Below are 26,580 nucleotides of genomic sequence, written 5' to 3' on the forward strand. Positions count from 1 at the left end.
GCTATGTTCAAACATGGGATCTCAAAAACCAATCTTTTCCAATTAGTAAGGTAATCGAATATACTTACAGCCAATGTTCATTAGAGCCCCCGAAAGAAATTTGAAGAGTGAAGTTTTCTCGCTGCCGATACTTGGTTGAATTGCCACAAGGAGATATTCTTATAGTGATTAGATATCAATCCAGTATTCGAGAAGATAGATCCTTGTTTTTTCCTGAATCTTTTAATCTCCTTGATCGCTTTCCTTCGAAGACTGTATGTTTTGATCTTGGAAAGATAGACTTTGAAAAGCAGCCTCTAGAACCCGTGGATTGTTTAGGTGATGCTGTGGTCTTCCTTGGCGCTAACGAGTCATTTTCTGTATCAACTAGAGACTATCATGAATTAATACCAAATTGTATCTACTTCAATAATGATCCGCCCGCTTCCTATAGGTATATTGAAAAGCCTTATGGGGGGTTTTGACATTGTTGTTTTTAGTCTAAAGATCATAGCATCTTGCCTGGTCATCCTTTTGAGCTCCACGAGAGTCTGTCTCCTCCTATTTGGGTCTTTCCCAGACAATAGTTAGTAGTTATCTTTTAACTCTCAACCATATATATATATATATATTGATTGAATGATTTGATTTTGTAGCCAATGCCATGAATCTTTTTTACGAAAATTTCCCCAGACAGACAATCACTGCTTTCTCTTTTCTATTAACAGAGCTGCATTCGTCTGATTACAAAACCAGTGTTTAGTTGTGCTGTGTTAACTAATATTACAAAAATCATTAATGTTTTAAACACTATCTATTTCTTTTTTTTATTAAGGAATAAAATCATTCAGTTTCTTTTTTTAATATTTAATAAAATTAAGGATACGATTAATATTGTTTCAAAAGTCATAAATAAAATAACAATATTATTATCATCTATCCTTAATATTTTTTTTTCGTTTTGTTTGAATAATAATATTATCAAACGCTGCCGTGTGGTTCCCTCCAAAATCAGTTGCCTCTGTTTTTCCACTTTGAAATTGCAAAAAGGTTCTCATGGTCTCGTTTGATGATACTGTCTTCCAAATCCGAATTCCTTCTCCGATTTGTCACCTCTTCTCCTTTAATCCCGTCGGTATTCAGTTTCAAATGGGTATCTACCAAATCATTCAAAAACCTTCATTTTACCCAGCAACAGGAAAAACTACTTCTCCATCTCCACGATCTCGTCAATCCCAGATCAGACCAAAAGGACTCCAACTACGGGCAGGCTTTGGTCTCGGCTCTAAAATCTTGCTCAATCCATTCGGCTATCTGTCAAGGCCAACAAATTCATTGCGTTGTTTTCAAATCCGGCCTTGATTCGAACACTTTCATACACAACAGCTTGATTAACATGTACGCAAAATGTGGGCTTTTAGCTGATGCTAAGTCCATGTTTGATTTATGTCCCAGTTCAGATCCTGTGTCTTATAACATAATGATTGCTGGGTATGTCAAGTCCGGAAAGTTAAAAGATGCCCGCAAGTTGTTTGAGGTAATGCCTGCAAAAGGTTGTGTGTCCTATACTACTATAATCATGGGTTTTGCCCAAAATGATTGTTTGAGTAATGCGATTGAGCTTTTTAAGGAGATGAGAAGTGCAGGTGTGGCTCCTAATGAAGTGACTCTGGCAACTGTTATCTCTGCTTGTTCTCATCTAGGAGGGATTTGGGGTTGTAGAATGCTTCATGGACTGACCATCAAGATGACGTTTGATGCGTTTGTTCTTATTTCAACCAATTTGTTGCATATGTATTGTGTTTGTTCAAGTTTAGTTGAGGCAAGATCTTTGTTTGATGAGATGCCTGAGAGGAATATAGTCTCATGGAATGTAATGTTAAATGGGTACGCGAAAGCAGGTTTCATTGATTTGGCTAAAGAGGTGTTTGAGGAGATCCCGTCTAAAGATGTGGTTTCATGGAGTACTATAATTGATGGTTATGTTAGAGTAGAAAAGTTAAATGAAGCTTTCATGATGTATCGGTCCGTGGTATCCATTGGGTTGGTACCTAATGATGTTACGATGGTCGATTTGATTTCTGCATGTGGGAGAACAATGACAATAGGCTAGGGTCAGCAATTTCACAGTATTGCTGTAAAGATGAGTTTTGATTCATAGGGCTTTATACAGGCAACACTTATCCATTTTTATGCAGCTTGTGGTAGGATGAATGAGGCTTGTTTGCAATTTGGAATTGGCAGCAAGGACAACGTTGCTTCTTGGAATGCCCTTATTGCAGGATTTATACGAAATCACACGATTGATCAGGCAAGGCAATTGTTCAATGAGATGCCTGAGAGAGATGTTTTTTCCTGGAGCGCAATGATTTCTGGTTACACACATAATGTTTTGAAATCAGTGAAACGAGACTTATAATTCAGTTATAAGAATCTCATATGATACATGGTTCAGGGATAAACTCTTCTGATACGCACTCCGAGGAATGGTTACAAATACAAGCAGTAATTCACGTTAGCTTAGCGAATTTCTTGTTCTTTGCAATATTTGCTCTAATTATGATTGGCGTGAAAGACGAAAATGATAAGCTTGACTCATGGCATCATGGTGGAAGGATTGCAAAGATGATGATCTGGCTTTTGCTTGTCGACCTCATGTTCTTCATGCCCAATGTTATCATCTCAATTGATGGTCAGTTAAGCTCCCTGGAACATTTATTTAGTACAGTCATCATATTTAGCTGATTTTCCTTAACCGGGGACTATGATGCAGGAAACTCTCAACTAGGATATGCGTTTTGGAAACGTTTCTGCATGTGCTTTCCCGTATAAAAAATTGTTCTCCTGTGTAAAATTACTCATTTACCTGTATTGTTTCCACATTTCTGAGTTTCCATTTCGTGCAACATAGACCCGGGATAGCTGAGGAATGTGTGGTCCTTGAATTGATATAATTGTATGTCTAATAAGGATATTATTGTTTTTAATGATACAATAGTTTCTATTTAAACGAGGAATTTTATGGTTTTCTTAATACTTGGAATTTCCATTTTCCAATTCGATCCAATCCATTCGTTCGCAAGAATAGTTCTATTGACATGGACCTAAACTTTATGGCCTGTGCAAAGTGCAACTTCTTTGGGAATATATTTGTTTTCCAGGAATCCTCTATCAAATCTCTCCCCCCCCCCCCCCGATTAGCTTTGCATGAAAGCACGGAAAAATGACTATTGCTTTTCAAAGTTGAGATAATCTTTTGTTCATTTATTTCCTTTTCCTTCAATGATTACACTTCCCTTGGCCTATAATATTGCCTTTGTTGGTAACAATTTGTAATGAATTGTTGTTTTAACCTTCCCTGATATTTGATGCTGAACGTCATAGTTGACCAATGCATGTGAAACTTACTAGCAGGAATTGCATCAAAATTTGGAGCAGGCCTATTTTTGTTGTTTCAAGTGATTATATTGCTAGACTTTACGCACTCGTGGAATGATGCATGGGTTGAGAAAGATGAACAGAAATGGTTGCCCTCAAATTTATGTGTCTTCTAAGTATTCTTTCTCATCATTACTGTTTTATTTCTAATCCTTGAATTGCTTGTTTTTAGGTATATTGCGTTACCTGTTGTGTCAATCGTGTGCTATCTTGCAGCATTCACATTCTCTGGCATTTTATTTTTGTGGTTCAAGCCGTCTGGCCAGGACTGTGGCCTCAATGTCTTCTTCATTGTCATGATCATGATTCTGGCATTTGTATTTGCTATAATAGCATTACATCCTACGGTGAGGATAAGATTATTTTTTATATATTTCATTGATTTTCCACAAAAGTGTTATCCTATGGCTTTAACTATCTGATTTGCATTACATTCTAACATTTATGGAAGTAACAGTTGTTTAACTTGCAATATCATTGTGGCTGGAATTTCAATTAGGCTAATGGAAGCCTATTACCTGCTTCAGTGATATCAGTGTATTGTGCTTATGTTTGCCATACCGGTCTATCTAGTGAACCACGCGATTATGCATGCAATGGTCTCCACAAAAGTACAAAAGCAGTCTCTACAAGCACACTTGTGCTTGGGATGCTTACAACAGTTCTCTCAGTCCTACACTCTGCTGTTCGTGCTGGGACTTCAACGACATTTCTGTCACCACCGTCTTCACCTAAGTCATCTGGTAATCTTTATAACTAAGTCATCTGGTAATCTTTATAACTGGGGAAAAGAATTCTTGATGCAACCTTTTTTATGCACTATGATGAGAAAATGTATTAAAAAAAAAAAAAAAAAATCCTTGTTTGATTTGAAGTCAGACTTAGTCCCGAGGCAAGCAACTATGCTGCCTATGAGTTGTCACCATTGATTTTTCCTGCTGCCTCCTGTAGTTTTTGCTCAATACCCCAAAAGTAAACTGTGGACCTTGCCTACTTCTGCTGATGCCACCATAGAAATGTTAAAGCTATTTGTCTATTGATCACATCGAAATTTGGAGTTGTCTGGTGAATAATTATAGGCTTTTTATTTCTTCAACGGGTCCAAAGATGTCTTCGAATATAGCATCACCAAGTCAATATATGGTTCCTGTATCTGCAAAGCAAATATTCTTTACTATATTTGGAAAATTAAACCTTGCAGTTGAATGCAAATGTTGCTAATCTTTTGTTCCAGATGCAAAGAAACCTCTTCTTGAAGAACAGTTGGAAGAAGGAAAAGATAAGAAGGAAAAAGAGGCACGGCCTGTGAGTTATTCATATACATTCTTTCACCTGATATTTGCCTTGGCCAGCATGTATTCTGCAATGCTTCTTTCAGGCTGGACCAACTCATCAGAAAATTTATTCTAATATTACAAAATTGATGCTTCATAATTGGTTGATTAAAATAAAATTATACATATTTTAGCACAATCTTGCAGTAAAATTCTTCTATCTCAGTACTACAAAAATAATAATTAAATCTAACTTTAAATTTCTTTTTTTTATCGTATACCTAAAGACATTTCTTTGTTTATTACATTAAACCAAGGAAGTAATTTTATCTTTTTCAAGAAAAGCCTTCACTTTTCCATTCTCATCCTCGGCACGTGCTAGTCACCCACCGACGCCGCCACCATGCGCCTCCTCCCACCACCACGCTCTTCCTGTCATGAGAAAAATATGAAAAATAGAAAAAGGTTAAAAAAAAAAAAAAAAACATATGCACAAGGAGCAGTCTCTGTTAAAAAACCCTCCCTATTTTTCCATCATTTCTGTGTTTAACATGCACCGACTCCTTTACACCATGCCCTCTCGCTCTTCCTCTTCAAAACCCCTCAAATTATCTTCTTATTCTTCATCAAACCCTAACCCTAATCCAACTTCTTCTTCTTCTTCTTCTTCTTCTTCTTCTTCTGCTCTTCTTTGTAAACACTCTCCATCAGCCACCCTTGACATTCTAATCTTGATTCTCGTCCTCTTCTCAGGGATATTTCTTCTACCTTCTTACTTTTCTTATATCTTTTGCTCCCTATAAATCCTCCTCTCTAACTCTTCCTTTCACCTTGCCATCAATGTCCCTTCCATTTCCTACATTTGCGGCTTCTTGGCTCTATTTCTCTTTTCTGTACTATTTGTTGAGTTCTGCTGCGGGCCAAGATCTCGCAAGTGCGTCAAGCCCGGATGCAAGGGATTGAAGAAAGCAATGGAGTTTGATTTGCAGTCGCAGGCCGAGGATTGTGTCAAATATACTGGGGCTAAAGAGATCGATAAGTTGCCTTGGAAAGGAGGGAGTGAAGGTAAATTATCATAGAGTTAATTTATAGATATTAGTAGTACTAGTCCTACTCCTATTAGGATTCGGACATGTAGTAATTTATGATACAACTACAAACCATCACGGGTTCTGAGTTTCTCCGTGCCCTATATAACAAACAAGATTAAAACTTTCTCACTACGCACATAAAGTTAAAAAGGTCTGGTCTCTCTACGCACATAGAGTTAAAAAGGTTGCGTTCTTCCAACAAACACATTGCTTTCTTCCAAAGACGGCCAAGATGATGCTGCCACTTTTCTCACCGGCCCATATCAGTATGATTCTTCGAAACCTTAAAAAGATTTAAACTTTTCTTGCCTTTTAAACCCAAAATCACCACCACCACTTGCATACAGAAGCTTTTCTACTTCAGAAATTTCCTTGCCATTACCTTTATTACTGCTTCCTCCTGAGAATTCTGTCAAAAGAGACACTGCTGTAAATCAATATTCGGTGACTTTCCTTCTCTTTAATCCGGCGGAGAATAAATTTCTGAAGCCAATGAACCGTAGGCTGCCAAAGGAGATTTCTAAAGCGCGATGTATAGTTTCTTCCCGCGGCTGGTTGGGTTTTGACAATCATAGGTATCCTGGATTTTTTTTAGCCAACATTCTCTCTTCCAACGTTTTTACTGAAATCTTATCACTTCCATCTGTCCGAAAGGAACCACGTCTGATGCGTTTCGAAACGTTGGAGCATTACCGGAGGTTTATTTTCAACAGAAAATGGAACCAAAATTTCAATAGAAAATTGAAGCAGCATTTTAATACAGATAAAGAACTTGTGATCCCACTGGTTGTGCATAAGATCGCTATTTCATCGCCTCCTAAGGATGGCAGTTGCACCATTATGATTATCTATAATCATGACAATGAACTTGCCTTTTGTAGAATTGGAGACTCCTCTTGGACTTGTTTAGGTAATCAATTTGTTGTACCTTTTGACGATATTATATATTCTAAGAAACATCAATTGTTTTACGCCATTAATGGTGTTGGCTATGTTCAAGCTTGGGATCTCAAAAACCCATCTTTTCCAGTAAGTAAGGTAATCAAATATACTTACAGCCAAGGTTCATTAAAGCCCCCGAAAGAAATTTCAAAAGTGAAGTTTTCTCGCTGCCGATACTTGGTTGAATTGCCCCAAGGAGATATTCTTATTGTGATTAGATATCAATCCAGTATTCGAGAAGATGGGTCCTTGTTTTGTCCTGAATCTTTTGATCTCCTCGATCGCTTTCCTTCGAAGACGGTATGGTTTGATCTTGGAAAGATAGATTTTGAAAAGCAGACTCTAGAACCCGTGGATTGTTTAGGTGATGCTGTCGTTTTCCTTGGCGCCAACGAGTCATTTTCTGTATCAGCTAGTGACTATCCTGGATTGAGGCCAAATTGTATCTACTTCAGTAATGATCCGCCCGCTTACTATAGGTATACTGGAAAGCCTTATGGGGGTTGTGACACTGGGGTTTTTAGTCTAGAAGATCATAGCATCTCACATGGTTATCCTTTTGAGCTCGGCGAGAGTCAACCTCCTCCTATTTGGGTCTTTTCCAGACCATAGTTAGTAGTTATCTTTTAAAACACTATTTATTTCTTTTTTTTATTAAGTAATAAAATAATTCAGTTTCTTTTTTTTTTTTTTTAATAATCTTGGCAAAATCAGTTGATTTATTTATTCTGGAATAATCGTTCTAATTGTTTTTGTGTTTGGTAATTTTTATTGCTATTAAAAGCATGCATCTATGGTTTTATGCGGATGTGAATTTTAATTTTGAGTTAGTAGTTTATTTGCTTTTTGCAATGAAACTCAAAATGGAAAATGAATGAATATTTTTGTGCTCGCCAAAGAATTCTGAAACGTACATGCCTGTACTAGTATTGATGTTCCTGTAGAGCATTTTTATTATCATCCGAATATCCAGGCTTCAGAAAATGGCGTTTGCTTGGTGAAACATTTTATATTTGTTTTATGTGCAACTGTGCTGGCAAAGATGTACAAGTCGCAATTAAACCAGTAAAATATCGCTTTCTTTATATTTTGATTCCGTTGGGCTGATTATGCAATTCACTATGCATTATTATTATTATTATTGTTTCCCATTGTAAGATCCCCCACGATGTAAGATGTGCCACTTTATCATATGTTAGCCAAACGCCACATTAGTTGCTTTAACGCACCTATATCTGGTGTTTTTAAGTGTTCAGCACTATGATGCCAGATTCAGAACAAACTTGTCTACTAAAAAGGTATATTGCATCTTGCACTTGAAACGGAGTAAATCTTATGCTCGACGGTCAACGAGTGAAATGGAGGAATTCGGCAAGTCCTGATTGTGGAAGTGCTTAGGTTTAAGATTACAGTCCTTATCATTTGTTATGCCCCCTGTTAGTTTAAGTAAATCATATTTTTCTTTATGGTGTCATTGAACAGCGTTGCATGTTCAAAGCATTTTCCAAGTCTATTTCATGTTCAAAAATTTTGGGGACTGTCTATTTAATTACATTTATTGGATGTTCACACTATTTTAAGAGTACCAACATTGGTGAGTGTATGATGTGTCCAAACATGTGTTCTGTTGTTATGATCATAACTCGAGTCTTATGACACTTGTAGGGCTTTGGCCAATGTGGCTGCTAATGGAGGAGGAGATCATCGCTAATTGTGATGGTTTCATTGTCAGGGCCCCTTTATATGTTTCTCCTCTTTAGTATGTGTTCGCCTTCCAGATTTTGACTGTTCATTTTCTCTAGAAGATTGCACTCTTGGTCAGAACACAATTTCTAATCCTATGATCTGGCGGTGGCTCATCTTCAAGATTCCTGTATCTGCTTTTCTTGGGAGATTATCTTCATTTCTGAAAAGATATACAAACTCAATAGTGATAATATTTCATTTCTGGAAGAATATACAAGTTCAATGGAATAAACACATTCATACATATTTGAATATATGATGCATGCCAAATAGATATTTTTCATTTTAATATTTGAGTTTATTTTACCCTGCTCTTGGTATATTGGTATTGGTCTCTTGGATGCCTGGGACTAGTCTTTTGCCATGGAAGTACATTATGCATTTGCTCAGCCAGTCAGTCAGCCTTTCATTCACTTCCTATTAGCTTTTGTCGAAGTAAAATTAGTAAATAGAATTGTTGTATTGTAGTTCGCTTTCTTTCATTGCACAAATCATAAGATACTTGTACTGTGAATTTAGCAGATGAGTCCTTTGATTCCCAAATCATTCTGTTGGCTTAAAGATGACTCAAGACATCATCATTTACAAAATCAATCAAAAATAGCCTGTTTTTTTTATTTAGATGATTAGTCACTCTTAGAGTATAGCTAAAATTTATATTAATCTTTGCTGACAGAATTGAGTTTTAGACTCTACTCTTTATCTAATTAATTTAATTTTTCTACTGCTTCCACTTCTCACTTCCCACTTAAAAATTATATTTATTTTTTTAATTATTTGTTATCGGTGAGTTGATTATATACCACGTTATCTTTTATCTCTTTCCTTTTCTTTTAGTACAAACTGGGAACAAATAAAATAAACATTAGAATATAGCATGAAATCCAGGGAAATATGAAACTCATTCGGAAATTTCATAAAACATAGCTTTAAATTCCAAAATTACATAAAACATCTAGAAGTAACAGATAACATAATATTTCTAGAACTATAAGTGGAAGAAGCAACACATGACATAATAGATACTAGCATTTATTTATATTTCCTATTGATAGCAAACCAGAAACAAATCATAATTCATATTAAAAATACTATTTTGCTCTATATGTTCGGTCTTCGTCATTTTTTACTCTCCTCTTCGCGCTGTTTATTTTTTTTACTCTCCTCTTCGCGCTGTTCATTTAAAAAAAAAAAAAAAAAAAAAAAAAAAAAAAAAAAAAAAAAGAGCTAGTTAAAATTTAATATCTAATAATATGAAAAACAACAAAATAAAGTGTTATACCTCAAACTCATCAATCCTGTTGAAGTAGGAATTAGCCAACATCTCCTCCACGTATTTATTTATACTTTCCGTAAGTTCTTCACCTGTTAAACCTTTTCGTTCTGCAATATTTTTGCCATTTTTCCAAAAATACATTTTTGTAGACTCTCTTATGCTTGTAGTGTCAAGAGATTGGGCATACTGTTTCTTTGATATCTTGTTTTTTTGGTATTTTTCATATTCTCTAACTGTATGATAATAGTCATTTCCCTTAGCATATATTTGTTCAGTTTTGAAAAATTCAGCGCGTTGGCTACCATAGCTCCTTGCAAGTGGAGGAATTTGACTAGAAAGTAATTTTTTAAACATTTTGTTTTGTTGATAATGACAGTACACGAGCAGTATAAAGGGAGCAAGCTTTAGGTTCAAGCCCTTTATATAGAATGAAAAAATAAAAATCTAAACAAATCGTGCATGTTTATAAGCTGCAAATTATTGTGAGTGAACTACTCTAAATCATTTTCATTTTCCTTTGATGTTTTCACCTACTCTAAAATCAATTGAGAAACAAATATCATGAACTAGGATTTCATGAATTAATAAAATAAAAAATATTATAAAAAATATAATTTATAGTTTATAAAATAATATGTTATTAACTTACTCTTGATAGAAGTTGTTGTAAATAAATATTAATTATCTATTCATACTAATAAAACGTAATGAGAAAATTTAATATGAGTTCAAATAATTATTTATTATTATTATATTAAAATATTAATTTTTATAATTCTTAATTGAGTAGGCAAGTTATAGATAATATTTACATTGTTTTCAATGATAAGATTGCTAACTGACTTTAAATATTAGCCTTTTTACTATGAATATTCTCATTCATCCAATTATTTTATAATTAAAAGTTATAAAAATGTTAGAATATTAATGGACAATATTAACATTATATAGTAATTTTAAAAAGATCAAATTATTATAACAATAAAAAATTTTACAATTATTTTTTAACACAACATATACAATAATAATAATATTTTTTAACACAACATATACTTCTCTAGTGTTGAATCTTTAGCTCCAACTCTATAAATTTTGAATTCACTCGCGATATCTAATAATCAAATGTTATAGTTTACATTAAATATTTTATAATTAATTTAATACTAATTTAATGAACTAAAATCTTGGTACTTTTATTTTTTCAACTTACCTTAATTTAAGGAAACATATACCTCGATGTTTAAGAAAGAGACCTACACATGAAATTGTATCAAGCTTTTGATAGTCAAGCAAATAAACTTTTGATAACCAAAAAGATTTAAAGTAATACCTCAATACCTAGTAATTTTTAATGTGAAATAATATCATACCAAAAAATAAATAAATAAATAAATAATGAAAAAATAAAAGTAGAACGTAAGGAAAATTTTCCAAAATGAAAACTAACTTGACTTGTTATGTTTTTAATTTAAATTATAAATATTATATATTAAATATTGCAATAACTCATATATTAAGAATTATTATGATTACATTAATAGCTATATAACTATTATTAAGCTATTATTATTACTATAGCTTAAGAGATTGACTATTATATAATTGCCTCCGAAATATTAATATTAATAAAAACATAATACTAAGATATTGACTATTTGTGCCTACCACCAAAACGTCCGAAACGAAACAAAGCAATTGTGGAACCTATTTCTCAAGCAATTCTCATGAAACCCCAACCAACGAATCTATAAATTTAATCTATACATCTATAAATCTAAACACGAACAAGGAGGTTGAAGGGATTACTTAATTATAAGAAATATAAATAAAAACTATTTTTTTAATTTGTAAATAAAGTGAGTTAATGTTATATTTACCGAAAGAAGAAAACATGATTTCGAACTCAATAATTTTAAATTAGTAAAAGCTTGATGTAATAATTTTTGATAGTAAAAAAACGATAAATTCTTGATAATCAAAAGCAATTAAAACTAAACATGTATATACTGATATGACATGACAAATTCTTAATTAGAATGAGATTGAATTTATAATATTGATATATAATAAATTGATATCATAATAAAATTAAAAGTTTACTAACTAGAATAGGATTAAATTATCTTTATTACCAATAAAATATCAACAAAATTAAAAGTTTTCTAATACAATAGGACTAAATTATCCTTTATCCTTAATAATATTTTTAATCAATTAGGGTATGCAGGGGCATTTTAGGAACCCAATGTTCCTCTCCCCATTCGTATTTTTATATATATACTAGTCTTTTTTATGACGTGTCTCGCACGTTAAATATGCTATTTGCTCATTTAATTTTTTTTAATCTATATAATATTAAAACATAAGTTTTGTTTAGATTAAAATAAATACAGTTGATTAATTTGTATTAGACTTTGTCATACAATCTATTTGTAATAATACTACTTATGTACTTAGTTTTATTTTATTTATAATGAAGTGGTCAAAATAAAATTCAACCCAATCTCTAAACCTAATCCTTCGGTCTCTAATTTATAAATGCAGATTCCTAAAATCTTAATAAATCCGAAAGGAACCACGTCTGATGCATTTCGAAACGTCGGAGCATTATCGGAAGTTTATTTTCAACAGAAAATTGAAGCGATATTTCAATTGGAAATTGAAGCAGCATTTTAATGCATAAAAAGAACTTCTGATCCCACTCGTTGTGCACGAGATTGCTATTTCATTGCCCCCCGACGATGGCAATTGCACCGTTATGATTATCTATAATCAGGATAATGAACTTGCCATTTGTAGAATTGGAGACTCCTCTTGGACTTGTTTAGGTGATCAATTTGTTATATCTTTTGCCGATATCATATATTCTAAGAAACATCAATTGTTTACGCCATTAATGATGCTCGCTATGTTCAAACATGGGATCTCAAAAACCAATCTTTTCCAATTAGTAAGGTAATCGAATATACTTACAGCCAATGTTCATTAGAGCCCCCGAAATAAATTTGAAGAGTGAAGTTTTCTCGCTGCCGATACTTGGTTGAATTGCCACAAGGAGATATTCTTATAGTGATTAGATATCAATCCAGTATTCGAGAAGATAGATCCTTGTTTTTTCCTGAATCTTTTAATCTCCTTGATCGCTTTCCTTCGAAGACTGTATGTTTTGATCTTAGAAAGATAGACTTTGAAAAGCAGCCTCTAGAACCCGTGGATTGTTTAGGTGATGCTGTGGTCTTCCTTGGCGCTAACGAGTCATTTTCTGTATCAACTAGAGACTATCATGAATTAATACCAAATTGTATCTACTTCAATAATGATCCGCCCGCTTCCTATAGGTATATTGAAAAGCCTTATGGGGGGTTTTGACATTGTTGTTTTTAGTCTAAAGATCATAGCATCTTGCCTGGTCATCCTTTTGAGCTCCACGAGAGTCTGTCTCCTCCTAATTGGGTCTTTCCCAGACAATAGTTAGTAGTTATCTTTTACCTCTCAACCATATATATATATATATATTGATTGAATGATTTGATTTTGTAGCCAATGCCATGAATCTTTTTTACGAAAATTTCCCCAGACAGACAATCACTGCTTTCTCTTTTCTATTAACAGAGCTGCATTCGTCTGATTACAAAACCAGTGTTTAGTTGTGCTGTGTTAACTAATATTACAAAAATCATTAATGTTTTAAACACTATCTATTTCTTTTTTTTATTAAGGAATAAAATCATTCAGTTTCTTTTTTTAATATTTAATAAAATTAAGGATACGATTAATATTGTTTCAAAAGTCATAAATAAAATAACAATATTATTATCATCTATCCTTAATATTTTTTTTTCGTTTTGTTTGAATAATAATATTATCAAACGCTGCCGTGTGGTTCCCTCCAAAATCAGTTGCCTCTGTTTTTCCACTTTGAAATTGCAAAAAGGTTCTCATGGTCTCGTCTGATGATACTGTCTTCCAAATCCGAATTCCTTCTCCGATTTGTCACCTCTTCTCCTTTAATCCCGTCGGTATTCAGTTTCAAATGGGTATCTACCAAATCATTCAAAAACCTTCATTTTACCCAGCAACAGGAAAAACTACTTCTCCATCTCCACGATCTCGTCAATCCCAGATCAGACCAAAAGGACTCCAACTACGGGCAGGCTTTGGTCTCGGCTCTAAAATCTTGCTCAATCCATTCGGCTATCTGTCAAGGCCAACAAATTCATTGCGTTGTTTTCAAATCCGGCCTTGATTCGAACACTTTCATACACAACAGCTTGATTAACATGTACGCAAAATGTGGGCTTTTAGCTGATGCTAAGTCCATGTTTGATTTATGTCCCAGTTCAGATCCTGTGTCTTATAACATAATGATTGCTGGGTATGTCAAGTCCGGAAACTTAAAAGATGCCCGCAAGTTGTTTGAGGTAATGCCTGCAAAAGGTTGTGTGTCCTATACTACTATAATCATGGGTTTTGCCCAAAATGATTGTTTGAGTAATGCGATTGAGCTTTTTAAGGAGATGAGAAGTGCAGGTGTGGCTCCTAATGAAGTGACTCTGGCAACTGTTATCTCTGCTTGTTCTCATCTAGGAGGGATTTGGGGTTGTAGAATGCTTCATGGACTGACCATCAAGATGACGTTTGATGCGTTTGTTCTTATTTCAACCAATTTGTTGCATATGTATTGTGTTTGTTCAAGTTTAGTTGAGGCAAGATCTTTGTTTGATGAGATGCCTGAGAGGAATATAGTCTCATGGAATGTAATGTTAAATGGGTACGCGAAAGCAGGTTTCATTGATTTGGCTAAAGAAGTGTTTGAGGAGATCCCATCTAAAGATGTGGTTTCATGGAGTACTATAATTGATGGTTATGTTAGAGTAGAAAAGTTAAATGAAGCTTTCATGATGTATCGGTCCATGGTATCCATTGGGTTGGTACCTAATGATGTTACGATGGTCGATTTGATTTCTGCATGTGGGAGAACAATGACAATAGGCAAGGGTCAGCAATTACACAGTATTACTGTAAAGATGGGTTTTGATTCATATGACTTTATACAGGCAACACTTATACATTTTTATGCAGCTTGTGGTAGGATGAATGAGGCTTGTTTGCAATTTGGAATTGGCAGCAAGGACAACGTTGCTTCTTGGAATGCCCTTATTGCAGGATTTACACGAAATAGAATGCTTGATCAGGCAAGGCAGTTGTTCAATGAGATGCCTGAGAGAGATGTTTTTTCTTGGAGCACAATGATTTCTGGTTACACACATAATGAGCAACCTAACATGGCACTAGAACTATTCCATGGGATGGTAGTTCGTGGTATCCAACCAAATGAAGTAACAATGGTCAGTGTTCTCTCTTCAATTGCTACTTTAGGGACATTGAAAGAAGGAAGATGGGCCCATGAATATGTGCGTATTAATTCCATCCCTGTCAGTGACAATTTAAGTGCTGCAATCATTGACATGTATGCCAAATGTGGGAGCATCAACACTGCCTTGGAGGTGTTCTATGAAATCAGAGATAAGGCATCTACTGTCTCACCGTGGAATGCCATCATATGTGGGTTGGCCATGCATGGTCATGCAAACTTATCTCTCAAAATATTTTTGGATTTGCAAAGCCGCAATATCAAGCTCAACGCAATCACATTCATTGGAGTGCTCAGCGCATGCTGCCATGCTGGGCTGGTGGGCCTAGGGGAAAGACATTTTTCAAGCATGAAGAGTGAACATAATATAGATCCAGATATCAAGCATTATGGTTGTATGGTGGATCTCCTCAGTAGAGCAGGGCGTCTAGAAGAAGCTGAGGCAATGATAAAGAGTATGCCGATGAAAGCAGATGTTGTGATATGGGGCACATTGTTAGCAGCATGCAGAACACATGGAAATGTTGATGTAGGAGAAAGGGCTGCAGAAAATTTGGCGAGATTGGAACCATCTCATGGAGCAAGCAGAGTTCTTTTATCTAACTTATATGCAGATGCAGGGAAGTGGGAAGATGCGTTTTCAGTAAGGAGAGCAATGCACAGCCACAGAATGCAGAGACTGCCGGGCTATAGTGGAGTTATATGATTTACATCAAAAAAATCCTAGGGGACATGAATATCTCAATCAAGTTTAAAATGTAGGCCAACTTTCAGATTGGCTAAAACAACTTCCTGATACACCTTCTAGTGCATATATAGAGGAACTTATTCTCGCATTCTTGAATAATGCATCCTTTGTCATCTTAAAGTTGAAAGGTTTACTTATTTAGTTATTTATTTTGTTATTTTCCGATGTAACCAAAAGAAGAAAAAGTTTGGGAACCAGTGTGAGATTCGTGCAAAAATGTGATCTTTATATATCCGCAGTTCATTTGAAGGTTAACAAAGTTAGTATTTTTTTTATTATTAAAATTTTATTGTTTCACGGCTAAAACACCTGCATTATTTTATGGTATTTCTCTTAACGTCCACTGGGTTTCAGGCCTCATGGCTTAAGACCCCAACATTGCAGAAAAGATAAAACCAGCCTTTTTGCAGAAACTATCCTTTTACTAGGTGGTGGAAATTATTCTTTTGTACAAAGTATGCGGCTATAAAATATTTGTCACTGCACAGAATTCCAGTATATCAGCTAATGTCCTACTATATGTTATACAGAAGAGCTGCTAACCTACAAAAGTTAAAATGGAATGGAAAAAAAATTTCGGAATTCATTGCCCCTCATTTATGAGTTCAGCAGCCGCACCCATTGTCTCAAGTCCACCAATTCCCAGTAATGCCAGGGCAAGCTCCTCCTCATTCCATTGCCTCAAGCCCTTGCTCAGCCTCTTTAGAACATCTGCATCCACCTCCATCACCCACGAAGGTGTGCAACCTACCATTAGACTCACAAACCCCGAGACATAGGACCGCCAAGTTGCCCTGTCACAACCAAGTGATATCTTTCCATCAAGTGCACTTGCTAGAAGTTCCATGTGCGCACCCAAGACTTTAGGACGCCGTTTTGATGCCGATGATGATGAATCAATTCCCCAAGCAAAAGCTCCACAAAGTAAAGAAAAATAAGCAAGTGCATATCCCTGAAGCATGGGAACCATCCCTTCAGGACCTTGCTGCTCCGACCTGTGGACAGCAATAAACCAAGAAGGCAAAGTTTCTTTGAACAATGATTGAACCAAGCCTACGCCACCAGATAACCATACTAAAGAAGCTCCCAGTGAAGCAGCAAGTTTCACTCGAGTCATTGCTGCAGTGAGAGAAACCTGTCCACTTCTCAGTCCATTCTTTGCTCTCTTTAACTTCTCTAATTGCTCTCTAGGAAGTCCACTGCAAGCTATTTCCCTCACAGAATGCATAACGAGAGAGATGATTTCTTCTGTAATGAATACAATTTCTCTAACAGATCGGTAAACACGCAAATAAAGGATCCCCGGGGCAACAGGAGAAATCCCGCCACAAAAATGAGAACCAAACCCATGGCCGAGGAGTGCTCCAACACCACCATTGCTAGAGATAGTTGCAGCACCCAGACCAAGTGTGGCAGTGAAACAGCTTTTAAGAAGCTGAAACACTGCATCACTGTTGTGGAGGAAAACGGTACGAGATGCAGAAAACACAAGGAAGTCGAGCCAGCGCTTTGCCTTTTGGGTCCACAGGGAAGCCACAATTGGCATGCAAGGCCAAGGACAACCTGCTGCGAGCGACTCCAAGGCTGGACCAGCCAAATTTAGAAATCGCTCTGAGGCTTTGTCAATTTTATAGGTTATGGTGAGGCTCACAAAAGCAGCCAGGGGCAAGGGAAGTGTAGCTGGAGAGCTCCCTCCTGTGACAATGATATTTCTTGGTTAAAATATTAAAGAAAAACCTGAAGACAAATGGAAAAGAAAAGATTTTATATAATCATTTTATTGCCAAAAATCATCTCATACTTTTGTTTTGGTATGCTGAAATAACCAATTCTCACTTATATACTGATTTCTGTATTATTTATATTTCCATTTTTTTTTTCCGACTTAGCTAATGCTCTCTATGACTTGTATATCTGTGTGCCAAATATGAAACACACTATGGTGAATGATTCTCCCTCAACCTCTCCTTTCTTTTCATTTTCTGAAAGTTTGCAGTCTCCTCAAAATAAATATACACAACCATACAGAAAAACAGCAACAAGACAAAACCTGCAGCAAGGCTTGGGACATCAACACCAGTACCAGCTAAGATTTTCTTGATCTTTTCCTCGACATTAGACAAATTTGCTGCAGGACTTGGCCAATCCGTGCCATTCATAAATACTGGCTTCCAAACACCTCGACTTACTTCAGCTGAGAAGTAGCTCACAATAGTCGCCAAAGATGCAGGAAGAAAGTCAGCTAAATCTTTAAGCCCTGAGAGTTCAAAGGTAGGTTGTGATATACATCTTACAGGAGCAACAATAAGGGTAAGTACACAAATAACAGTCGTTTCAGAAAGTCTAGGTACAAGAATCACTGAAACAATAGGGAAGTGCTCCCAACAACCTTCAGATAATGAGGCATAACTTTTTAGAATAGCAGCTCAACAAATTCTCTGTTTCCCCAAATGAGCCTGTCTACAAAGACGACATCAGAGAAGCAAATTCAACTGACCTGTAGCCAATTCACGTGGAGAAAGCCTTCCATGAGCACAGGCAGTCAATGCTGCATCAACCACAAAAGGAACAGCTTCCAGGATATCCCAGGCAGGCAATTTAGGCCTTAGAGAGGAATCCTCATTTCCAGATCCAGATGAACCACTACTCCCAGAAATAGTAGATAAAGATTGGCTTCCTCTATTAATCTTTCTAAACATCATGTTAAGAAGCACATTGACAATTTGATAAACGGGTGTTCCCTGAACAAGACCAGAGAGTGTAGAAGCTATACATTTTTGATGTTGCCGATACCAGACTTTCAATTTGGGAAATGAGTCAACAAATACTGGTGGTAGAGATGATGATGTTGCAACTGCAGAGAGTCTCCTTTTGTTTCTGTCCTTGTGGGTATTTCCAGACAAGACTAGGTGGGAATTCCGTACTGATAGAAGGTACTCAGGAGTTAGCTGGGATCCAACTGTTGGTACGTCTCCAACTCCATGCTCAAGAGGAGGATGATTAAACCGCCATAGCTTCAAAAGAAGTGCAAATGCATTTGAAAACACAGCATGGGCAGAGATTTCTTCCCCTGAGGGCAGAGGCCATGAGACATCTGGCACACATGACCCCAAAACCTCACATATTGGCATCAATGAGCATGCAAGTTGTGGGACCTGATAAGAAAGTACGAAGTAGGGAAATAAGAATGAGAAAGAGGGAGAGAAAAGAGTTAGCAGATGGAATCAATACGCCAATCACAAAAGTTGAGAAATTGCCTAATCTAATTTACAAAAGAAAGCCCTATTCCAAGAACATGGACCAACAAAATAGTCCACTGGCTTGATTCCCTTGAACAGTAAGATCCTAGTTAAAGGACAAGCTATCATATTTCATGTGTTATGTCAACTAACAATCTCTAACCTTTTATCCCTGAAGTATCAACTTCAACCCCAATACTCTCAGTTGTGCTCAGATATTTTTTCTTAATTTTCTTAGCAGTCAAATCCATTAAGGCAAGCAATCCATGAAGAAGAAATGCAGAAAAATAACCAAGCATGAATTACCATCACTACAGACAAAATGTGGCTAAAGCACAATAAAATAACTACTATCTTAAGTAGTGAAGATCTTTGCATTGGTAAAAACAGAATCATACCAAGCCATGTAGTGAGAAGATCTGAACACAATCAACAGATGCCAATCCAACAATAAGGACATTAAGGATTGGTGCATAGCTTATCAAATGGCTGTCACCACCAGAATAATCAGCAGGAACTGGAGGAGATAATAATCTAGTAATGAAATGAACAGTATGTTCCTGCAAAAACATATAGATGTCAACGTACTTAAATAGTTGATTGTTCAAGCTCCCTCCCCTGGACAAACCACCACCCACCACCCCCCACCCCCCCCCCCCCCCCCCAACAACAAAAAAAAAAAAACGTTTCCTACCAACCAAAAAAAAATTGTAAATTAAAAATATCCAGGACAGAAAGGAGCAAAATAAATTGCCAAAAACTTAATCAAAATGATTTTTCAAGTGCAAGAACTATTGCCTGCATATTAAAGCAACTGGATTCAAAAGTAAGTATGCTATTACAAACATCTACCTCATTACCTGTATGTTCCAACCTCGAAGAAGAGAAGCCCCACAAAGAATTGTAGCAGCAGATATCTTCTCATCATCTGACCCTTTGATGGCAAGCTCATATACTTTCTCAAGCTCTGCTAAACTTCCATCAAATCCATGAGCTTAATTTCAGTTGCTTTACCCTTGGTTAGTTTACAAAAAAGAGCATCTGATATACCTGGCTTCAGGAAAGAAAAAGGTGTAACTGAAGACCAGGCCAAAATCAAAGAAATTTATATGACAACTAAAATTTATTAACACAGTTAACACCCTTGGGCTTTGGACATTGCAATGACCATTGATCACAAACTGAAGGCGTCAGAACATTAACAACCAATGAACAACTCATTCTGTCACACACTTTTGCATAGTCGAATTTTAACAGTTGAATTTCCCCACTGGAAAGTACTGCCTGAAAATTAACTAGTGAATTTAGCTGCTGCTAGCAAACTTAGAATTCGGAAATCATCAGTGATGGCCATTGCCAATGATTTCTATCATATTGAACAGCTGAAACGATCTCATCCTCCCAACCTTTAGACATCTTTCATGTTCCAGAATCCAAAGTTGTGGTTTAAACTAAATATTGAAGGCATTGTAAAAGTCAATGAGGACTTTGTAGCCATAGGAACCTCCACAAAATAAGAACAAAACCATACAAACAAAACCATAGCTTTAAGGAAATAACGCTTAACCAGTGAAACACAATGTATTAATTAACTGCATTAAATGTGAATGTACCTTGAAGCAGGACTTGAGACCAGAGCACTAATCATTACTGGGGTAAGTGGAGCCCCCTTCATGAATGATGACCAACTAGGCACCTGAGCTGGCACACTGTGAGGTATTTGGTTGATGCATCCATTCACATAACCTGGCCAAAAATATGCTGATGTATCCAATAGGTTTCTGGCAATACAAGCCTCGACAATCAGATGGCGCATGTTTCCAGCTGACAGTATAAAAGCAGGCTTAAGTTGTGTAAGATTATGCTTAAGTTGTTTACAAATTTCATCATTGTAAGTGAGAACTGGAACAACTTACAACAATTGATTGGCATGTCTTGCATGTTGATACACTCAAAGTAAGCACTCGCAACATTGATTCCTGAAATGAATAACATGGCTTTTGCGGCAGCTTGATTGGCTGCTGAAACAACGGATTGAGGTGGACTCAATAAGCCTTGATGATCACCCAGAAACTGCAAGCTGGAGACCAAATCATTGCGGCGCTTTCCTGTAGTCTTTTTGTCCTTCCAGGGATTTGTGGGGCCACATTCTGCTTCATCAATAGGCACATTTTCCTCTTCCTCAATAAGATCAGCAACCACTAGAGGTACAACAGACAGTAATATGCACAAGCGAGTGTCCAAGCGAGGAATAGGGCCCTCAATGGGATCCCTTTCCTGATAATCAAGAAGAATATTGAATGAGTTACAGATATAAGTTCTTTTAAAGAATATGAAGCTCCTGAAACCTAAGAAATTATCCTTTTTCCACATAACAAGTCAGATGATAAAGTTGCTCCATTTTGAACCAGAGTCCATTTTAGTCCCAACAAGAAAGCTCTAAGACTACTTCACAAGAATAATTTAAGTTCAGCCAAAAAAAAAAAAAAATCTAACCCTTTGAACAAGACGGAGAGCTGCAATCCAAAGGCCTAAAAAGGTGTCATGCCATGTGGTATTGTTTATTGCTTGAAGGGTCTTAGTTAAACCTGCAGAACACAAAACATTTGTTTTGTAATTAAATTATGCCACTTGAAAAATATTTCGAGGACCAAGGGGAAAAATCTGGCCTTACCAGTTATGATTTCAATGGCACTTGTTGCGTTAACTTGATATCCATCCATGGCATCTTCCAATGCAAGATCAAGGGGAAGCCAAAGAGCAGAACGACTAGCTCCATGGCAAAGACCAGCAGAAGACACTGAAGATCCTAAAGCCATAACTGCATGGAACTTCCGCAGAGAACTTGTTTTTGATTCTGGAGTAAATACTAAAGGAGTTTCAGAAGTTAACTGCAGAAGATCTTCAGCAGTTGAAGTTTTTGAATTTCTTAATGCCAATGAATTCGCAGCAAGAATCCATAATCCTTGGACAAATGTCATCCAATGTGTGGGCCTAACAAAGCAGCAAAGAGGTGTGTATGAAAAATTGCAAACTCAAACAAAGGTCTAGACAGGAAATGAATCAAAGTACTTGTGTAAACACATGTTGACTGCAATTCATTAGATAGTACAACGTAAAAAAGTTTGGAATCTGTTTAAGGTCCATGAAAAACACTCACAATCTAATGTCAGGTAAAATTAAACATAGAGTGTTGATGCATTATTCAAGGTACTTTAACTGGCAGAAATCAAAGTTGAATCACAATTTTTTGAGAAGCAATTGTTACAGAGTAAACAGATACATACAAGTTCTGTCGTGCCAAGTAAAGGATCCTTGAAGTCAATTTATGTTTTAGAAATAGACCAATAATCTCTATAGCCATTTCAGTATTCAGATTTTGTAATTTCTCATGATTTTCAGTCCTCTTCTCATCATAATTATCACGACCATCTATTTCCATTTCTTGAGGTTTTGTTGCCCATCTGGACTTCTTCTCTGGGGTAAGTTCCAGCAACCCTTCATCATCCAGTGATGCATCTAGCAATTGCCACACAATTGAATAGAAAAACTCAACCAAAAGAATCCCAGGATCATCAGCTGGCAGACCGAAATTCTGGGAGAGGTGGAGAATAGCATCTATCGATTTCATGACCCTGTATAAAGAAAATAGAAAAAGGAAAAGTGCAAATGAAAACTAATCCAAATCAGGTAAACCAAAACTCACATTTAGTAAGATCCAGATTTTCAGTTTATTGTTAGGCAACTATAAAAATTAAAAAAAAAAGTAAACCAATTGACCACAATTTTATTAATACCTTCTAAAATGCAATGACTTTGCAATTGAACATATTGAAGTTGTAAATATGGAAATACATGCAATGCCGTCTTCTTCGAAGTTTCTTCATATTTTCATCTGTAGCCTATTTTTTAATAATTTTTTGAGAACCACAGCTTTGTAAAGCATGAATAGAGGAGTTGTTCTCCAGACTTCAGGGGATAAAATAATGAATCGATATTGTAGACCATAAGACAATGAGGTACCAGCTAACCAATACTAATAAAACGAAGCAAAACAAAGCAACCAGGGAGATTATTCTGCATTTTCCTATAGCATACAAGGAAAAGGCAAAAACTCACTTCATGTAATGTGGCCCATTAGTTTGATCCTTGAGTGAAAAAGCATGTCGCTTAAGAAGTTCCATAAAAAGCCTATATGCCACTGGTCGCAAATGTCGACATGGAATAATCCTGCGGAAAGAAATAATATTAGGTATGCCAGAAAAAAGAGATTGTAAAACAACCAGCAATTTCCTTAAACAGAATGTCAAATCCAGGTATCACAAACAACAATTTAGTCAAATGGGATCCAGGGAATTCCGAAGTGAAACCTGCAAAAATTCAAGGTACGTAGCACTCCCCAGTCATAGAGAAATGAATATATGAATAGTGAAACTTTAAAAAAAAAAAAAAAAAAAAAAAAAGGATTGGAACTTGAGCTTCAAGTTCATGTTAGGCTCAAACCAAACAGATGAACAACAGGCGATGCAAGCCAACATTTGAAACAAAATGAACATTTGAGAACATAGATGAAAATATAGCACAAAAAAGCCATATGCCAATAAATTGTACAAGAAGGTAACACCAAATGAATTTGTTTTGGCGTTACTGGGAAGCAAAAACTTAAGGAGGAATAAGACACTAGTGTTACAATAATAGGCTTTTTCAATTTACTGTAACGAAGTATACAGAAACAAAATCAAAATCTTCAACGTCTATTTGTAACCCTGAGTCATAGAACTCCCTCATCCAGCCATCCCTGACAAATCAGAGAGGGGGGGAAGTAGGTGGGGAGGGGAAGTCAACTTAAGGTTCTTTTGCCCGACTTAATTCGGTTGACTTTTTGTAACCTGACATTGAAAAATATTGTTAAACCAAAAACTTTATCTTTCTGCTTCAGTTCCTCCAACCTTTTACGAGCATATGGGAGTGAATTGACAATACAAACAAAAGTCAAACTGGAAATAAGATTACGAGCAAGAACCAAGAATCGTCAATGAAGAAAGCTACATGCCTGAATATTGATATGCTTCTGTAAACTACATAAAAAGCAACGGCTTTTTTCATTCGTAAAAAGACAGTATAGGTAATTAACACAACTGTATGGATTAGCTAAAAATGTTTCTATTTTCAGACACAAGTCTGGCAAAATAATATTAACAATTATGCAAAACAACTTCAAAAAGAATCAAAATTTACTAACTTAAACTGCACTTACTCACAACAACGTACCCAGAAATGGAAACCCATCAAAAGCAATATGCTGAAAATCGCAAAGGTGCAAGAAAACTAACCTATCAGAAAGCAGAGCAAGAACCATCAAAGGAGGCACAACCTTGATCACCAAAGCCTTTTCTAGAAACTTCCAGAGAATGGGCACATTATTATCCCAACAAATGTAAGACACCAACACATTTGCTAGCTCAGGAGAGGGCAAAGAGACTCCACTGGAGCTTAAATTTGAGGATATCTGTAGAGCCCAGAGCAGAGGATCAGTGGCCCTTTCTTGGGCCAACTTTGTAGTCTCTATAACATAGTCCCACACACTGCTTGCCATGGAACCGGCCATTACTGGCCGAAATATCGGGCGTTTATTTCAGTTGAGACAGAAATTTAGGATTGTCTAAAACAGAGCGGGTGGGTGGCCTCTGGTGTCCTGAAATGGACTCGGTTTGTGAATTTGAGGTACAAAAAACCTTTTTAACTTAAAATATGAACAAACGAAGACACATGAGCCTGAGGGGTAAAGGTGGGAATGACAACGTGGTATCCAAAAATTATAAAAAGGATAAATATTTAAAAGATGAGTAATTAACCATTTAGTCCCTAAATTTTAGTCAAAGTTATTACGACATCCTTACTATTTGGTAAAATCACTAATTTATTACTGAAATTTAGTTCCGTGAAATTATTTAATCCCTCCTTTTGAAAAAAAATGGTGCAATATTTAACTATTTAGTCTTTTACATTTAATACGATGTTACTATTTAATTATCATGAATTACTATCTAATCCTCCATTAATAGTGAAAATGGCATTTTTTTTTAGAAATGACTAAATAGTGTAATGGAGCTTAACTTAGGGACTAATTAGTATTTTTTTTTTCAAATATTTACATTTACAAAATGAGATAGTGATCTAGAATGCACAAACCAACATGCAAGTGTGCACAGTAAATTGTTGGATAATATCACCTTTCGTCTATAATATGCCTTAGCAACTAATTAATTAATGCAAATCACTAATTTGTTGCCCCTTTATTTTTTCCCTTTTAACAGTCAAAACACAACTCACCCTTATGTGGAATTCTGGTAATTATGATGTAAAATGTTGTTAATGATAATCAAAAGAGCTAATTAACATAGAATTGAAATTCAAACTCAAATAAAAACAAAATACTTGCTTTAACACTTAAATCCAAAAACCTTTCACTATACCTAATTGAAAAGGACATAATACTTCCCTCCCTGTATGAATTAATTTGTTGCCAAAAATATAATATTTGTTGCAATTTGATGGATTGGGAAAAAAAAAAAAGAAAATCATAGTGGGTAGGGGTTGGTGGAGATGATGACAGGATGTGATAAAATCTCATCACAAGGGTTGGTTGGCTATGATGCTTTAGGTAATGGAAATGGAAAGATAGTCTTCTCTAACTCTTTGTTTGTCCACATTTTTCTAATTTGGACCAACTGGGGCTACCTGTGCTTTATCCTTATTTTCCTTTTAACATTTTAGATTCTCTCTCTCTCTTTTTTTTTTTTTTTTTTTTTAAAGAGAGAAAAAAAAAAAACCCCATGGTAGGTAAGCACTAGTGGGTTAATCAGTTAGGGTTTCTGGTCACTTGAAAAGGACACCATCACAATCTTTTACATTCTCAACAACTATGGATCAACCCCCTCACCAAATATTTTTCACTCAAAGTTATTGCAAGAAGACTTTCACAGTAACTTTTTTATTGGCTACATTATTCTAAAATGACTGAAAGAGACTGACTAACTAGATTTAGTTATTTTCAATAAGATTTTATAGTTCCTAATAGTTATTATAAGAAGAAAGAACAAAGTCAAACGTTAAAGACTTTCACATTCAATTATGTCTAGTTATGATCCTAATTGCTAAATTACTCTCCTCATCTCACGGTAAAGAAATACAATTTCAGTAGAAACATATTGGCAAAATATGAACTTTTTACTCAAGTGGTTATATACAATTTGAGAAATACCTGAATTTGGAACCATGCAAAAAAAATGTTACGAAATGATTAAAATGATAGGTTTGAACTTTAAGATTAGATAATATAATAAATTTTCTTTATATGTCCACTAAAAAAATACTTTGATTGGCACAAAAAGGGTATTGATTAAAGCCTAACTATAAGCTTGTAAGCCAAATTAAGTGCATGAAGACTGATGCATAAATATAGGAAAATGA

The 26,580-nt window shown here is 35.6% G+C and overlaps 3 protein-coding genes and 2 pseudogenes across 8 annotated transcripts; 4 read left to right on the top strand and 1 right to left on the bottom strand.

Annotated features, from left to right (window-relative positions):
• Nucleotides 1-981: 981 nt before the first annotated feature.
• Nucleotides 982-2,156, top strand: LOC149495136 (pentatricopeptide repeat-containing protein At5g19020, mitochondrial pseudogene; annotated as a pseudogene).
• A 139-nt stretch (nucleotides 2,157-2,295) lies between these two features.
• Nucleotides 2,296-8,759, top strand: LOC149495137 (uncharacterized). Of its 4 annotated transcripts, none has more exons than XM_089724145.1 (6): nucleotides 2,296-2,671; nucleotides 3,391-3,505; nucleotides 3,590-3,764; nucleotides 3,917-4,160; nucleotides 4,652-4,722; nucleotides 8,390-8,759. In XM_089724145.1, exons 1-6 carry the CDS (start codon nucleotides 2,419-2,421, stop codon nucleotides 8,411-8,413), a joined length of 882 nt encoding a protein of 293 aa, XP_089580271.1. In that variant the 5' UTR covers nucleotides 2,296-2,418; the 3' UTR covers nucleotides 8,414-8,759. The 4 variants fall into 4 exon arrangements, with proteins under 4 accessions (XP_089580271.1, XP_089580273.1, XP_089580272.1 ...); XM_089724147.1 differs by having other exon boundaries at nucleotides 3,394-3,505; XM_089724146.1 differs by lacking the exon at nucleotides 4,652-4,722.
• On the top strand, nucleotides 5,180-8,759 carry LOC149495138 (uncharacterized protein At5g19025-like; annotated as a pseudogene). The gene is made up of 2 exons (XR_016321778.1): nucleotides 5,180-7,335; nucleotides 8,390-8,759. The product of XR_016321778.1 is annotated as an uncharacterized protein At5g19025-like (transcript).
• Nucleotides 8,760-13,603: 4,844 nt separating this feature from the next.
• On the top strand, nucleotides 13,604-16,127 carry LOC149495139 (pentatricopeptide repeat-containing protein At5g19020, mitochondrial-like). Its single transcript, XM_089724150.1, has one exon. The coding sequence runs from the start codon at nucleotides 13,700-13,702 to the stop codon at nucleotides 15,824-15,826; it is 2,127 nt and encodes a 708-aa protein (XP_089580276.1). The 5' UTR covers nucleotides 13,604-13,699; the 3' UTR covers nucleotides 15,827-16,127.
• A 142-nt stretch (nucleotides 16,128-16,269) lies between these two features.
• RFR1 (REF4-related 1) lies at nucleotides 16,270-24,896 on the bottom strand. Of its 2 annotated transcripts, none has more exons than XM_089724149.1 (12): nucleotides 24,441-24,896; nucleotides 23,227-23,337; nucleotides 22,395-22,742; nucleotides 21,782-22,101; nucleotides 21,604-21,695; nucleotides 21,024-21,384; nucleotides 20,721-20,931; nucleotides 19,968-20,082; nucleotides 19,506-19,667; nucleotides 18,366-19,023; nucleotides 17,952-18,125; nucleotides 16,270-17,563 (listed from the first exon to the last, which is right to left on the bottom strand). In XM_089724149.1, exons 1-12 carry the CDS (start codon nucleotides 24,713-24,715, stop codon nucleotides 16,452-16,454), a joined length of 3,939 nt encoding a protein of 1,312 aa, XP_089580275.1. In that variant the 5' UTR covers nucleotides 24,716-24,896; the 3' UTR covers nucleotides 16,270-16,451. The 2 variants fall into 2 exon arrangements, with proteins under 2 accessions (XP_089580275.1, XP_089580274.1); XM_089724148.1 differs by having other exon boundaries at nucleotides 17,919-18,125; nucleotides 24,441-24,895.
• Between the last annotated feature and the right edge of the window lie 1,684 nt (nucleotides 24,897-26,580).

The sequence above is a fragment of the Jatropha curcas genome, chromosome 7, assembly GCF_041381405.1.
Source record: "Jatropha curcas cultivar XTBG-Jc1 chromosome 7, XTBG_Jcur_1.0, whole genome shotgun sequence".
NCBI classification, from domain to species: Eukaryota; Viridiplantae; Streptophyta; class Magnoliopsida; order Malpighiales; family Euphorbiaceae; genus Jatropha; species Jatropha curcas.

Coding starts and splice junctions, on each gene's coding strand:
- LOC149495137 (XM_089724144.1), top strand. CDS start 6,275: ATGAACCGTAGGCTGCCAAAGGAGATTTCTAAAGCGCGATGTATAGTT. Junction 7,204..8,389: donor GATCCGCCCGCTTACTATAG/GTATACTGGAAA, acceptor TGACACTTGTAG/GGCTTTGGCCAATGTGGCTG.
- LOC149495139 (XM_089724150.1), top strand. CDS start 13,700: ATGATACTGTCTTCCAAATCCGAATTCCTTCTCCGATTTGTCACCTCT.
- RFR1 (XM_089724148.1), bottom strand. CDS start 24,715: ATGGCCGGTTCCATGGCAAGCAGTGTGTGGGACTATGTTATAGAGACT. Junction 22,102..22,394: donor TACTTGGCACGACAGAACTT/GTATGTATCTGT, acceptor CTGCTTTGTTAG/GCCCACACATTGGATGACAT. Junction 17,564..17,918: donor TGTCCCAAGCCTTGCTGCAG/GTTTTGTCTTGT, acceptor TCATTGTCACAG/GAGGGAGCTCTCCAGCTACA.